The 14310-nt window shown below is 53.0% G+C and overlaps 1 protein-coding gene across 3 annotated transcripts in view; it reads right to left on the minus strand.

The window, feature by feature from the left end:
- Positions 1-292: 292 nt before the first annotated feature.
- The window catches only part of Col5a3 (collagen type V alpha 3 chain), a 47649-nt gene continuing 33631 nt past the window's right edge, over positions 293-14310 (minus strand). For 2 of the 3 annotated variants that reach the window (XM_057766797.1, XM_057766796.1), the window contains exons 41-67: positions 13969-14022; positions 12743-12850; positions 11862-11969; positions 11725-11778; positions 11042-11095; positions 9711-9818; positions 8750-8803; positions 8521-8574; positions 8388-8441; positions 8223-8276; positions 7403-7510; positions 6815-6868; positions 6595-6648; positions 6366-6419; positions 5955-6008; positions 5730-5837; positions 5543-5596; positions 5018-5071; positions 4741-4848; positions 4418-4471; positions 4300-4335; positions 3396-3449; positions 2645-2852; positions 2436-2548; positions 1886-1954; positions 1322-1561; positions 293-1212 (exon numbers count right to left, since the gene is read on the minus strand). In XM_057766797.1, the coding sequence (XP_057622780.1) occupies positions 1066-1212; positions 1322-1561; positions 1886-1954; positions 2436-2548; positions 2645-2852; positions 3396-3449; positions 4300-4335; positions 4418-4471; positions 4741-4848; positions 5018-5071; positions 5543-5596; positions 5730-5837; positions 5955-6008; positions 6366-6419; positions 6595-6648; positions 6815-6868; positions 7403-7510; positions 8223-8276; positions 8388-8441; positions 8521-8574; positions 8750-8803; positions 9711-9818; positions 11042-11095; positions 11725-11778; positions 11862-11969; positions 12743-12850; positions 13969-14022 (2271 nt within the window). In that variant the 3' untranslated portion in view covers positions 293-1065. Of the gene's footprint in view, positions 1213-1321; positions 1562-1885; positions 1955-2435; positions 2549-2644; positions 2853-3395; positions 3450-4299; positions 4336-4417; positions 4472-4740; positions 4849-5017; positions 5072-5542; positions 5597-5729; positions 5838-5954; positions 6009-6365; positions 6420-6594; positions 6649-6814; positions 6869-7402; positions 7511-8222; positions 8277-8387; positions 8442-8520; positions 8575-8749; positions 8804-9710; positions 9819-11041; positions 11096-11724; positions 11779-11861; positions 11970-12742; positions 12851-13968; positions 14023-14310 lie in introns of those variants that run through there. The other variant, XR_009056984.1, reaches the window with a different exon arrangement.

Genomic DNA, 14310 nt, shown 5'->3' on the forward strand with positions numbered 1-14310 from the left:
CACACACACATGCTCTGTCCTCCACACACACACACACATGCACACGCACACACACACGTGCTCTGTTCTCCACACACACACACACGCACACGTACACACACACGTACACACACACGTGCTCTGTCCTCCACACACACGCACACGCACACACACACGTGCTCTGTCCTACACACACACACACGCACACGCACACACACACGTGCTCTGTTCTCCACACACATGTTGTCACATGCTACCACCACCCCCAACAAGTGAAACATTTTAAAGTGAAAAAAGAAAAAAAGAGCACAGTTTCTTGGTTTATTCTGCAGATGCCGATCTGCCCTGTGACCTGGGGAGGAGGGCTGCACGGTGGGTGAGGGAGGGTAGAGATCCTTCTGGAATCTCTCATCGTATCCCAGACTTCCTTCACAAGGAAGCTGATTAAATAGACCACAAACCATTCATTCCCTTTTCATACAGTCCCCAGTTATGAACAGGCCAGCACCATATAGGATCCTGATTTGTGCCCAACATCTCGGTCCCCAGAATGCTTGGGGGCATAGGAGTGGGGCAGGGTGGGGAGAGGAGAGTGTGCAGAGCTTCGTCAAGGGAGCAGAAGGCAGGCACATCTCAGGGGAGGGAAGTCCCACTCTGATCTTGCATTACCTCCCTCTCCAGAAAGAATGGGAATGAACGGGAAGGGTCCCAGCCAGGGATTGGGAGGTAGCCAGTGCTTCACTGTGGGAAGGGATAGCACCAAGAGGTATGGCGGGCACTGATGGGAGGCGGGGTGGAGAGGCGGGGGGCGGGGCTTTTATCAGCTCTGAGTTAAAGCTCACTGCACTGAAGTCTGGGGAGGCAGTGGGTGGAGGGGGAAAGAGCCAGCAAACAGTTGGTTATGCCACCTGGATGAATAGAAGGGAGCTGGGCTCACCACCCTCACCTCTCCCCCCAAAAGGGAGAAAGACCAGACAGAGACCCTGGACCCAGAGTTCCTGGTGATAAATAGAATGAACGGCCTCAAAGCCTCAGCACCAAGGAGCCCCACGCGGCTCCCTTCAGCTTCCTTCCCGCCTCCAAAGCTCAGCTCCCAAAGCAGATGGGGCCAAGTTCAAACCCAAACTTCTGGTTCGTCTGGCCAAAGTCAATGGCAGCCACATCCCACAGAGGCAGAAAACCCGCACGAGAAGAGCTGAATTCAAAGAAGGTCTTCGCCTGTCCCTTCCGGAGCTGACCACGAGAGGGCATGGAGGGTGAGTCAGAGCAAGAGTGAGTGGAGATTTCCCCACTCCACCCTACCCCCCCCCCCCCCCCCCCCCCCCCGGCTCCATGGCCTTACCCGGCAGCCGTCATGGGAGACCTTGACCGTAGCTGCTTTTGTCTGGTTGAAGGACAATTCTTCCCAGTTGGTCCCTTGGAAGCGGATGGAGCGCCCGTAGTCACCAGCAGCTTCGTCCAGCCAGGCCACCGAGTTCTGACAGGAGTAAGTGAACCTCTGGTGGGCCGCGGCACTCAGCAGCTTCAGGAAGGTCAACTGAACCACATTCACTGGGGAGCCATCAGCATCCACGTAGGAGAACTGCGTGGGGCAAGGTAGGGTGAGGGGCTCCTTCAGCGCACACTCCTGCTGAGGGATGCGCCTCCCAGACCAGTCCACTCGGGGCACCGCACTTCTACCAAGTCTCAAGTAGCCCAAATTGGTCTTGAATTCCTGAATTCCTGAGGATGACCTTGAACTCCTGAAGTTCTGGTTTACGTGGTACTAGCACCAGAGTCCAGGGCTTTGTAGGTAAGTGCATGTCCTTATCCGTCTACCCTCTTTATCTCACCTCCCACCTCAAATTCCCACACCAGTTCCCCCAAATTCTCATGTCACCCTTCAAGTCCGCCTTTGGCCACCCACCTTCTTCCCCCGGCGGAAGGTGCTGTACCAGTCTCCAGGCTTCTCCCTGGACCAGGAGGCCAGTTTCACCTGACGGAGGATGGAAAGGTCATTGGGCACCAACTCAAGTCCCCTCTGCTTCCTCACACTGGACATCGTGGATCACAGAGGCCATAAGCAGGGCCCACAATAAGGACACAGCAAGGGAGCTGGAGGATGGTCCACAGCGCCCTCACTCCCACACATTCTATGTGGGCAGAACCCAGGCCCTGCCCATGCTCAAGTAGAGGGGACAGAAGGCTTGGTACTGCTGGGGAGTGGAGCCTGGGCCTGCGCATGCTCTTTAAGCTTTGGGGATGAAACCGACCCACCCCACCCCTGTACACGCACTGGGGCTGGAACCCGGCAGCTCATGAATGCTGAACAGCTCCCTTGCCTTGAGGTTTGGATTTAGGGGCTCTACTGCAGGTATTATTTGACACAGTCAGGGGGACATGCAACATTTGAAGGCAGGATAAGTGGCCAAGGGTGGAGGAGGTGAGAGAGAGACAGGATGGTTTCTGTCACTCACCGTCTCAAACTTCTTGTCTGGATAGAGACAGGTCTCACCTCCCGCAGTGAAGTTACAGAAAACCTTGAAGGCATCCTGTGAGCAGCCCTGATTGGGGTCAATCCAGTAGTCTCCTGCCGCGGAGCCAGACCCATGCGTCAGTGGATAGGGATGCTGAAACGCTTGCTTGCCCTTCCCGGGGGGCAGGGAAGGGGGGACCTAGACCTCACCATCTGGCAGGTGTGGGTGGTTGCGTTGAAGCTCATGGCATATGAGGCCTGGGTGCTCAGCGGTGCCAGGAGGTCGCTGCAGCTGCTCCAGCTCCAAACTCAGTGAATTGAGAGAGGCCACCACCTCCTCCAGGCCACCTTCCGGGGTATCCGGGGTATCCGACACTGAGCGGCGCCTTCTCAGGCCATGTAGCTCCGCAGGGGGACCCTGGACCCACGAGGGAGTGGGAATGGAGGAGAGTGAGAATCAGATAGATGGGCAGAGAAGATAGACATGGGAGGCAGAGAGATTCAGAAGAGGAAAGTGGGGGGGCCAAGAAGAGGGGAAGATGAGGGGAGGATGGGGGAGGAGCAGCAGAGAATGAGAGAAGTGAAATAGATGTTGAGACAGAGATGGGTAAAAAAATGGAGGTGCAGGGAGGGAGAGGTGGGATGGAGCAGACCCGAGGGAGAAAAGCCCAGGTCAGAGCCCCACAAATGGCCCCACCAGGACTGCCTCAACCCCCAAGCCCAGACTGGGTATATGTTTGTTTCGAGACAGGGTCTCATGTACCCCAGGCTGGCCTCAAACTCACTATAGCTGAGGACATTCCTGATCCTCACTGCCTCCACCCCAGTGCTGGACCCACAGGTGTGCACACCGCCACCACTCCTCCCAAGACTTTCAAGGAGCGCTGGGCTGGGTTCCCGGGGACCCATTAGGAATACCCTAAGTCCAATTCCTGTTCTCTTTCAGATTCTGGAAACTCACCGGGGGGCCAGGAGGACCCGCTGGTCCAGTGTCTCCACGAGGACCAATAGATCCCTATGGGAGAGACCACTTTGGAATGAATTCTGTCTATGGAGACCGGGTTCTGTTAACATGAATACATGCATGGGCAACATACACATGCATATATACATGCACACATACACAGAGAAACACGTGCACACATATACATCTGAACACATGGGTTCACACCATTTGCACACCAGTGTATGCATACACACCCACACATACACACTTACATACACATGCATGCATATACAACTGTGCATACACCCATGTAGACATGTAGAAATACATACACATTCCTCTAGAAGACCCCCAAGCCTGTAGACATAGCCTCCCACATTAAACTCCCCGTTACAGTCCCCCCAGTTTCCACAACACAGTCCCCCTCAATCTTGACCCACACACATAGACACGCTTTTTTTTTTCCTGAGACAGGATTTCTCAGTAACTATGGAGCCCGTCCTGGAACTAGCTCTGTAGCCCAGGCTGGCCTTGAACTCACAGAGATCCGCCTGCCTCTGCCTCCCGAGTGCTGGGATTAAAGGCATCACCACACATTCCCCCTTTAAACCAGGCCCCTTGAACGTTTTTCTCCCCGTCTAGGGCAGAGTACACACATGTGCACATGTGGCCCAGGAGAGGTTCCCAGTGTCCTGCACTAAACCTAAGCTGCGTGTTCCCTTCCCTTGTCTCTGAAATCAACACACAGCGTCTCCTGCAAGCCGCAAGTCTGCAGAACTCCTTCCTTTTACAGCACCTTTTATAGTAGGGGCTGAAGACAGGATGACTGAACCACTGAACAGAGGAAGAGGGCTGGAGGGTGAGGTGGAGGGGGGCGGGGAGCTGAGACGTGGAGACCCAGAGGAGCAGTGTCACTCACCGGGGACCCCTTGGAGCCCTTCTGTCCCGGAGGGCCCTGTGGGAAGAAGTAGGGAATGGTGAGGTGCCAACCCCGTGCACACGGCAACCCCTCCATCCCACCAATACCTCACACTCACCACCACACCTGGGGAACCAGGATGTCCTAATGAGCCGACCGGACCAGGAAGTCCCTGGAAAAGGGATACTGGGGTCAGCCTTGATGGGGTTCAGCCTTATTACCCAGATATCTTTCTATCCCCTCAAAAGAATGCCTGAAGTCATACACAGACCCCCTAACTCTTCTAAAAGGTCCTCCAGTACCCAGACATAGCTTCCTACATGACAGTCCCAGTTAGAGGCTCCCGACCCTCCAAACACAGCCCCCCATTCCATGTCCTCCACCCTTCAAACCACTCCCTTTGAACATTTTGTCTCTGCCCAGGACAGGGCACACACTCACGGTGTCTCCCTGGGGGCCTGGAGGGCCCTGCACTCCTGGCAACCCCTGATCGCCTTTCTCACCGGCCTCCCCTGAAGGACCAACAAGGCCTATGAGCCCGATGTGGCCCTGAAAGAGAAAGGTACACCATGCGGACATGTTGGGAAATTTTTTTCTCCTGGAGCCTTGGAAGAGATGAGTTGGGGGGCAGTAAATGCCCAGTTCTCCCAGCCCTCTGGCCAGAGCAGGGGGTAAAGGTGAGGGAGATGTGGGGAACAGCAGAGGGAGCCAGGCTTACCTTTTCCCCCTTGAGGCCAGCATCTCCCTTCAGCCCTGGGAGGCCAGGGGGGCCCTGGGAAAAGATGAGGTTCAGCTTGAGATTCCTTGAAAACTTGGGAAGGGAAGGTACACCAGGGAGCCACCTGGTTCTCGAATGCAAGTGATCAGGGCTGCAACCACCGGACAGTCAGAAGCCGGGAGGGGCGGTGAGAAAAATGGGGGTGGAGGGAGGATGGCTGGGGATGCCAGGGGTCAAGATCAGCAGGAGCGGTCAGTGGAGGGCATCAAGGGGTGGGTCAGTGGAGGACACCAAGGGGGGTCAGTGGAGGGCACCAAGCGGGGGTTGATGTAAGGAGTGAGTACAGGGCAGCGGTGTGAAGGCTTGGTGTGTGTGGTCAGTTAGAACGGTAGTCAGTATGGACAGATGGATGCAGTGAGGGGTTCGCCTGTACCATCAGCACTACTGACTACTCAGTGTCTCTCGATGACAAGTGTGGCTTTCAGGGCTGTGGTCACAAGGAACAAGGATAGAGAAGTCTCTTACCAGGGGCCCTGGAGGGCCTATCAGCCCAGGAGGTCCCAGGAGGCCTGGTTCACCCTGAGGAGGAGACAGAACAGGGTGTCCAGTGTGAACATTTCATCATCCCCCAGGGTTGGCTCCTCAGCTGGGATGAAGCCCTAAGCCACAAGCCCTGTCCCTGCTGTCCCCTCCCCATTTTTACACTGCTTACCACAGGACCAGGGATCCCTGGAAGACCGTCAGGCCCAAGCCGTCCAGGGGGCCCTCGAGCCCCAGTGGGGCCTGTCTTGCCTGGGGGCCCATCAGGACCAGCATCTCCCTGAAATGGACGGGGTGCAGAAGGCAGTCTCAGGAGACTGCCTGCTGCCAGTTGGAGCCTCACAGGGGAGTGCTTCTGGTCTGGCAGCAGGAGGACCCTTCCCAAGGGGGTACTCACTTTGGCTCCTTTCTCTCCCTCTTTGCCTTCTGGACCCATGCGGCCGGGGGAACCCTGAGGAAGGAAAGTGTGAGGGTCGGTGTGGAACCCCAGGTATATTAAGAGTGGGTGTGTGGGCTGGCTGGTTGGCAAGGCAGGTAGAGACATTGCCTGAGACTCACATGGTAGAAGGAGAGAATGGACTCCCATAAACTGTCCTCAGACTCCACATATAACTCTGTGGCACATTCACACACACACACACACACACACACACACACACACATACACACACACTAAATAGCAAATAAGTAAGCAAATTAATTAATATAGCTCCAAAAATTATAAGAGTGGGGTATGTGAGAGAGGGGGTTCTCGCATGGCCTAACATGAGGTTGATGTGAGACCCGTGGGCAGTAGATCATTGCTTACCCTCTTACCAGGGAGCCCACGGGCCCCAGGCTCCCCTGAAGCTCCAGGTGGCCCCTGTCCAATCAAGAGAAGGCACAACATCAACTCATAGCTGACGGCAGTCCCACAGACACCGTTCAGCACCACCCACCCCCCTGCCCTAACCACCCATAATCATGGGGTCCACAGATGCCATAGGCACCCCACTCTCCCATCGCCAGATCTATACCATCCCAAACCCCCCACTCACCGGTGCCCCAACATCACCAGCATCTCCCTTCTCCCCTGGGGGGCCATCGATTCCCTAGAGAGGGGAGACAGTGGGAGAGTCTCGGGTAGATGTAGTCGAGGTGGGACTGGAGAGGCAGTTGGTCATTCGTGCCTCTCAGCTTGTCCAGGTTTATGGGGGATGGGAAAGATGGAGACACATTTAGGGAACATATTGGGCTGCAGGGAGAACTTTCACCCACCGGAACTCCAGGATCTCCTGGGGGTCCTAGATCTCCAGGGAGTCCTGTGGGACCCTAGAATAGAAATGCTTACTGATCACATCTCAGAATGAGCAAGGAGTCATTCCTTCACCCACCCCCAGGTGATGTCCCCAGAGCAGCTGCAGGGGACATGTTACAAACAAACCAGGAAATGAAGGCAGTAAAGTGTTTGCTGCATGCATAAGAGACGAGGCGTGGGGCCAGCAGAAGGACTCTGCTTCTCCATTATATTTCCATGTTTTGTTCATTCATTCATTCATTTCATTCATTCATTGTTTTATCTATTCATTCAGCCTTTATCTGGGTGGCTCAGAGAATTAGAAAACAGGCAGAGGAGGGGCTGCCGAGACGGCTCAGTGTTTGGCAGCATCAGCTGCTCTCCAGAGGAACAGGGTTCCATTCCCAGCACCGCACAGACAGACGTGTAGGCAAAACTCCCATACACATACAATGTTTTGAAAAAGAAAAATAAAAACAAGTAGGAGAAGAGACGCCGGCCTATCTTTGGGATAAGGCTTTAACATACTAAGGCCTCACAGCCTCTGTTCTGTCTCCTGCAGGACTTACCATGCTCCCCTTAGCGCCGTCCTCTCCAGGGGGTCCCTTCTTGCCTGGAGGTCCAGCAGCCCCTGATGGACCCGAGTCCCCCTTTTCGCCTATTTCGCCTTTGGGCCCCTTTGTAGAAGCACAAGTCAGAAGTGAAAGGTCAGAATGGCATGGTCTCCTCAGGGAGTGTGAGGAGGGCATCTTGGAGGACACCTGCCTTGGAAGCCCAGCGACCTGGGTTCAGTCCCCAGAACCCCGGTAGAAGAGAACTGACATCTACATATGTGCCACACTCTAACACAGTAATAACTATAATATAGACATTTTTAAAGATTAGCAGGGCCGGAAGGTGTCCCAGTGATTAAGAGCACATACTACTGTTGCAGAGGACCCAAAATTAGCTCCTAGCACCCACATCCGAGAGCTCACAACCACCTATCACTCCAGCTGCAGGGGAATCTGATGCCAGAGAACTAGAACTATCTGAGTCAGGGACGATGACCTGGTCAGCCATTGGTCTACCCTAGTCCCTGTGCTGCCCCTGGGTGCATTAGATAATGGTCCCCCTTTGGGCAACTCTTCCCCCAATTCAAGGCTTGTCACTTGGGTTTAAGCCCCTAGCTGTTTCCTCAGACCTGCACCCTTGCACAGTGGGCAAGTTATGGGACAGTACATAGACTCCCTGAGATCTTCTGGGAGTGTGGGGCATCTTTCATCAAGATAACCAGAGATGTCTGGGGCCGGAGTGCTCTAAGAATCGCCTGGAGGTCATGGTAGCCTGACATGTTTGCTCAAGATCAGCAGTTCCCTGTGTACACAGCAGTGTTCTATAGAGACTCACAGGGATGCCGGGAACTCCTGGGGGTCCTGCGTCTCCAGAATCTCCTGGTTCACCCTGTGAAAGGCGAAGAAAACAGGAAGCGATCGTCCCACTGACAGGCAGGGAGGAGGGTCCCTGTGCAGCCTTGTCCCCGCCATCCTGGGCAGGCTCAAGCTCTCCTCTTACCTTCTCACCCACAGCACCAGGCTGCCCCACTCCTCCAGGCAGCCCTGGGGAGCCCTGGAGATACAAGGGGAATGTGAGCCCCTAGAAGTGTGGCCGACCCGTAGAGTCATTCTGCCCTTCCCAGAATCCTCACCTCTGATCCACTGGGCCCAGGCGGACCCCGAGGGCCTGGAGCTCCATGGGGACCCTGTCAAAGAACCAAACAGTGTGCAGTGAACCCCCATGATTCCACCAGAAAGGTTACAGTAGCCACAAACAGTCTATACGACGTGTGTAACCCTTAAGATGCCAGTGAGCTTCCAGATGGGTCAGTGCTCACTCCCGTCCCTCCCCATCTTCCATACCCCTCAGGAAGTCCATACCATGGATCCCACATCTCCAACTTCGCCCTTCTCCCCAGGAGGGCCCGGCAGTCCCTGTGAAACAAAGAGTCAAACTGTAGTACAGACAGCTGGTGAGATGGCCTATTTGGTCAAACACCCCCTGAACAAGTGAGCGGACCTAAGTCAGGATCCCTAGAGCCCATTCTCAAGAGGCCAGACACAGCAGAGCTTGCCTGTAACCCAAGGGCAGAGGCGGGAGGATGCCTGGAGCTTGTTGGAGACCAGTAGCCAATGAAAGACATAGTCTCAAAAATAAGGTAAGGAGGGCCGTTGAAAGGGCTCAGTAGGTAAAGGTCTTGCCACCAAGCCTGATGCCTGCGTTTGATCCCTGAGACCCACATGGTGGGAGGAGAACTAACTCCTGCTAGTTGTCCTCTGACTCCACACACATGTGCCATAGCATGAATAAGCATGTGAGCACACACACACATACATACACACACACACACAATGCTAAAACAAATGGAGAACAATAGAAGAAACACACAGGGTCACTCCTCCCCCACACGTACATGCACATATGCCAACCTCCATATTTTAATTTTTTTTTTTTTGAGACAGGGTTTCTCTGTAGTTTTGGAGCTTGCCCTGGAACTAGCTCTTGTAGACAAGTCTGGCCTCGAACTCACAGAGATCCGCCTGCCTCTGCCTCCTGAGTTCTGGGGTTAAAGGCGTGCGCCATTATATCCAGTCCTCTAGAGCTCTTCATCTTTATAAATCACCAAGACTCAGAGATATCACACACAAACACACTACATACAAACACACCACATACAAACACACCACACACAAAGACTCAGGTTAGCACACATAAACACACCACACACAAAGACTCAGGGACAGCACACATAAACACACCACACACAAAGACTCAGGGACAGCACACATAAACACACCACACACAAAGACTGGAGCCCGGGGTGAGGGATCAAACACCTACCTGCAGACCCGGAGGACCAATTACACCTACAAAGCCTCGAACTCCATCGTCTCCCTTTTGCCCAAAGAGGCCAGGGGGTCCCCGGCGACCCTGAGCCCCATCAGCACCCTTTAAAGAAGATGGGGACAAACATGTTGGTGTCCAGATCAAAGGTTGCAGACAGGATCAGAGGTTAGGACAGAGGCTAGGGTTTGGAGTCAAGTTTGGTGAGTCAGGTTTTAGTTTGATGTGGAGCTCAGGCTGAGGCTCAAAGCTGGAGGAATGAAGTACCAGGTGACGTTTTAAGTTAGTGACATGCTGTCAGAACTGTGGTTCGGGTACAGTTATGATCAAGGTTCATAGGAGGTTGAGATGAACTTTAGGCACAGATGGAAGTTGTGACCTATAATGGTTTGGTGACACTCTGACCTGAGCCAGCAGGTCGTTCTTCAGTGACGTGGTTCCTAAGGGGGAGGTGGCCAGGTGATGAGAAGATAAAGAAGACAGAGAACTGGAATTGGGGTCTTGTACGAGCTGTCTTATGCTAAGCATGCTTATTAGGAAATACAGCTTCAAGCAGAAAGTGGTGGCGCACACCTTTAACCCCAGCATTCAGGAGGCAAAGGTAGGCCGATCTCTGTAAGTTCAAGGCCAGCCTGGTCTACAGAGAGAGTTTCAGGACAGTCAGGGCTCTTACACAGAGAAACTCTGTCCCAAAAAACCAAAAAGGACAAAAAAAGGGGGGGCTGTGGTCGTGTCTCTTCACAGTAATAGGAATCTTGACTAGTACATATGTTAGAGATAGGGTCCTGTGAAAGTATGCTGATCAGATGCAGTCACCAGGGTGGTGCCTCACAATGCGGCACTAGTGGCTGTATAAGACCCAAGTTCACATACTTGCTAATAACACACTATGCCACTATGTTGCGATGAAGCAGGAAACACTGGCCAGATGCCAGCACCACTGTTAAGGATTTCCCAGCCTCCAGTACTGTGTCACCCACAAACATCATTTAGCCTTGGTGATTTGTAACAGTATCGGAAAATTAACTATGCAAGGCTGGAGTCTAACTCAAAGTTCAAGTTCCCATCTGAGGCCAGCATTGGAGTGAGGAGACCAGGGCTAAGCTAGGATTTGCATGATTTGGGTATTTGATTTGGATGAAGAGCAGAGCAGAAAACAGAGAGTATTGGGCTGATATCGGATTTAAGGTCAGAGTTGAGTTCACCGTGGGTGTTGGCGTTGAGAGGAGACCACGGTTGGGCAAGGATGCTGGGATTTTATTCAGAAGAGTGGCATACTGTCTTCACTCAAGGACCCAGGGTATAGTCGCCAAGCTGGGAGCACTCACCGGAGGCCCTGGATGGCCTGCTGGACCCCTTATCCCTGTTGGTCCAGGTGGGCCCTGAAGTGGGAAACAAAATCAAAAATTCTATAAGAGCTGAGCCTGGTGGTACAGGCCTGTGACCCCAGCACTCGGGAGAATCAGGAGTCAAGCCACATAGCAAGTTTGAAGCTAGCCTGGGTTACACATGAACTCTTTTATTAAGAAAAAAAAAAAGCAAATTAAAACAAACCTCGCCCTGGGACGGAGTGGAACCAGTTGGTGCTGGGAGTGGGGAATGTGGCTGGCTACAGGCCATGGTAGATTCTCACCATGGAGGGATAAGAGATTTTGAGGCCCAGAAGTGCCTTTCTCTAAATTTTTATTTTATTTGTGCATTTTGTATGTGTGTGCGCATGTGTGCACCAGCTTCTGAGAGTCAATTCTTTTCTCCCACCGCGAAGGCCCTGGGGATAGAACGCAGATTCTCGGGCTTAGCAGCAGCTTTATCCACTGAGCCTTGTCACCATCCCTAGAGAGGTCTTTCTCAGTCTCCTGTGCTCTCAGGGCTTGAACAATGGTCAGATGGGGATCTTTGCACTTTCAGCCTTAGTGAGATAGGTACCAAAACTCAGCTGAGGGAAGCAGAAAGCCAAGGCTACCCCATATCTCCTCCTATGATCACGCCCTCCCTGGGGACCCCCACTTACCGCATCACCTTTATCCCCTTTGCTTCCCTTGTGACCAGGCATCCCTACTTCTCCCTGCAAGATAAATATATTAGGAAGTATCCAGCGCCCATCAGATCCACCCCTCTCTATACTGTCCCTCTCCCTGGTCCCCTCACCTTGTCTCCTTCCTCTCCAGAAGGCCCTGCAGCTCCAGGGGGTCCTTGAAGCCCTGGCAGCCCTGGGATACCGTCTTTGCCAGTGGGACCAGGGGCACCCCGTTCTCCCTGATAGAAGGAAAGGAAAAAGAGAAGTTAGGAGCAGGCAACACAGGGGAGGATATCTGTATAGAAAGTTGTTTAAAATTGAAACTATCCATCCTGAAGAGAGCTCCTTAAGTCTCAGGATACAAACAACACACAAGTCTCAGAAAGTTCCTAAAACTTACAAGATTCACCAGGTCCCCTCCTCAAGGCTGTAAAAGCAGTTAACAACTGCCAGAGAGAGTCTTTGGCCTGTCACACTACTTGGAAGTTATACAGGGAGCTCCAGGAATATAGTTTTTCTGAGCCATGAGCCAGGCTGGGATGGTCATTCAGTGATACAGCTACATTTGAGTCAGCCATGTTTTGTAAGTCACTCCTCACCCATGGTCCTGTTAGCAATCCCAATAAACTCACAACTTCATTAAGCTGGACTTGGGAAAGATCATTTTAAGAATTAATTTTTTTTTAAGATTTACTTTATTTTTAATTATGTATATATGTATGTGGATGTGAATGAGTAGGTATGTGCATATGAGCACAATTGCCCATAGAGGCCAGAAGAGGGTGACAGATCACCTGGAGTTGGAGTTACAGGCAGCTGTGAGCCCACCAATATGGATACTGGGAATGGATCTCAGGTACTCTGCAAAAGCAGTAAGTGCTCTTACTCACTGAGTCATTCCTTCTCCCGCCCACAGAAATAGAAGTTCATTGGTCAGCTGTTGATGTCCTATCAAGAGTGAGTAAATGCTTGCTCACATCTCCCCAGAAAAAGTCACCCAACAGATACTTACCGGAGACCCCTTCTCACCAGCAGGACCAATAGGGCCTTGCCCACCACTCTGGCCAGGTAGTCCAATGCCACCAGTGGGGCCCACAGGACCACGTTCACCTGGAGAGCCCTGGAGAAAGAGTAGAGGGCCAGGAATGGCTACAACAACAGGGCTCTTGGCACCAGTGTTACATCTTATTCACAGTCAGAGGGCATCCTTGAGCACCTAAGGGATGACCCTCTCCACAAACCTCAACGGCTCTCACCTTCCTCAGCTGAGGACCACAAAGCCCAGCATGAACTGCCCACCTGCTTGCCTCCATCTTGTCCTCACTCACTCAGGCCGAGCTACACAGACCTCGCTGTTCCTCACACTCCAGGGCCTTTGCACATGCTGTTGTTTCCGCCTAGAAACCCTCCTCCGGATATCACAGGGCTCCATGCTCGTCCCCCCTGGGTCTTGGCCCCTCAGAGATGCCTCCCCCAACCAGCCTGCTGAAGATGCTCTTCCCAACACTCCATGTACTCTGTTCCTTCTCATGTTTGTTCCTTTTCTGTTTCTCTTCCCTTTCCTTTCTCTCTCCTCCCTCCTTCCTTTCCTTCCCTTTAGCATGGCCTTAGTAAGTAGACCAGGCTAGCCTCAAACTCCCATTGACTCAGCCTTCCACATGCCAGGGGACATTCTCCACCACCAGATGTAATCCATAGGATATTTTTCTCTTTCTGTGTGTGTGTGCATATGGACACATGTGTGAGTGCATCTGAACATATGTGTATATGGACACGTGTGTGTGGGCATCTGAACATGTGTGCATATGGACACATGTGTGGGGCATCTGAACATGTGTGCATATGGACACGTGTGTGGGGGCATCTGAACATGTGTGCATATGGAGGCCTAAGGTTGGTGTCAGGGCTCATCGTCGATCTTCCACCATGTCCACTGAGGCAGGGTCTCTCAGTCAAACCCAGAGCTCGCTAACAAGGCTAGTCCCGCTAACAAGGCTAATCCAGCTAACTCTCTGGCTTCCCAGGATGGAATTACAGGTGGGCCGCCCTGCTCACCGTCATTCCCTCAGGCACTAAGGCTCTAAACTCAGGTCCTCAAGCTTGTGTGACAAGGCCTTTACCCAGTGAGCCAGCTCCCAACCCACCCCTATGACAGCTGCTTCAGAGGAGGAAACCTCGGCTCTAAAGACACAGCCCTCTCCAGCCCTCTCCCCGCCCAGCCAGGGCGCTTATACTTACATTGGCCCCAACAGGGCCTGGGGGACCCTTGTCACCCTTCAAACCAACGGGCCCCTGGGGAAAGAAATGACCAGTCAGAAAATCTCCCAGGGACTCCAAGGGCTTGCCTTCATTTTGGGGAACCCTTATTATCCCTAGACCTATCACAGATAGGCCCTGAGTTCTATAGATCTGTCCACTACCATATCTTTATGTGTGTGTGTGTGTGTGTTGTGTGTGCTTACACATGCCTGGACACACTTGTCAAGATCAGAGGACAAGCAGCAAGAGTGAGTTCTCTCCTTCTGTAACGTGGGTCCTGGGAGCAAGCTCAGTTCACCAGCCCTGGCAGCCTTGTCACCT

Source organism: Chionomys nivalis, chromosome 4, assembly GCF_950005125.1.
Source record: "Chionomys nivalis chromosome 4, mChiNiv1.1, whole genome shotgun sequence".
In the NCBI taxonomy this organism is placed as follows: Eukaryota; Metazoa; Chordata; class Mammalia; order Rodentia; family Cricetidae; genus Chionomys; species Chionomys nivalis.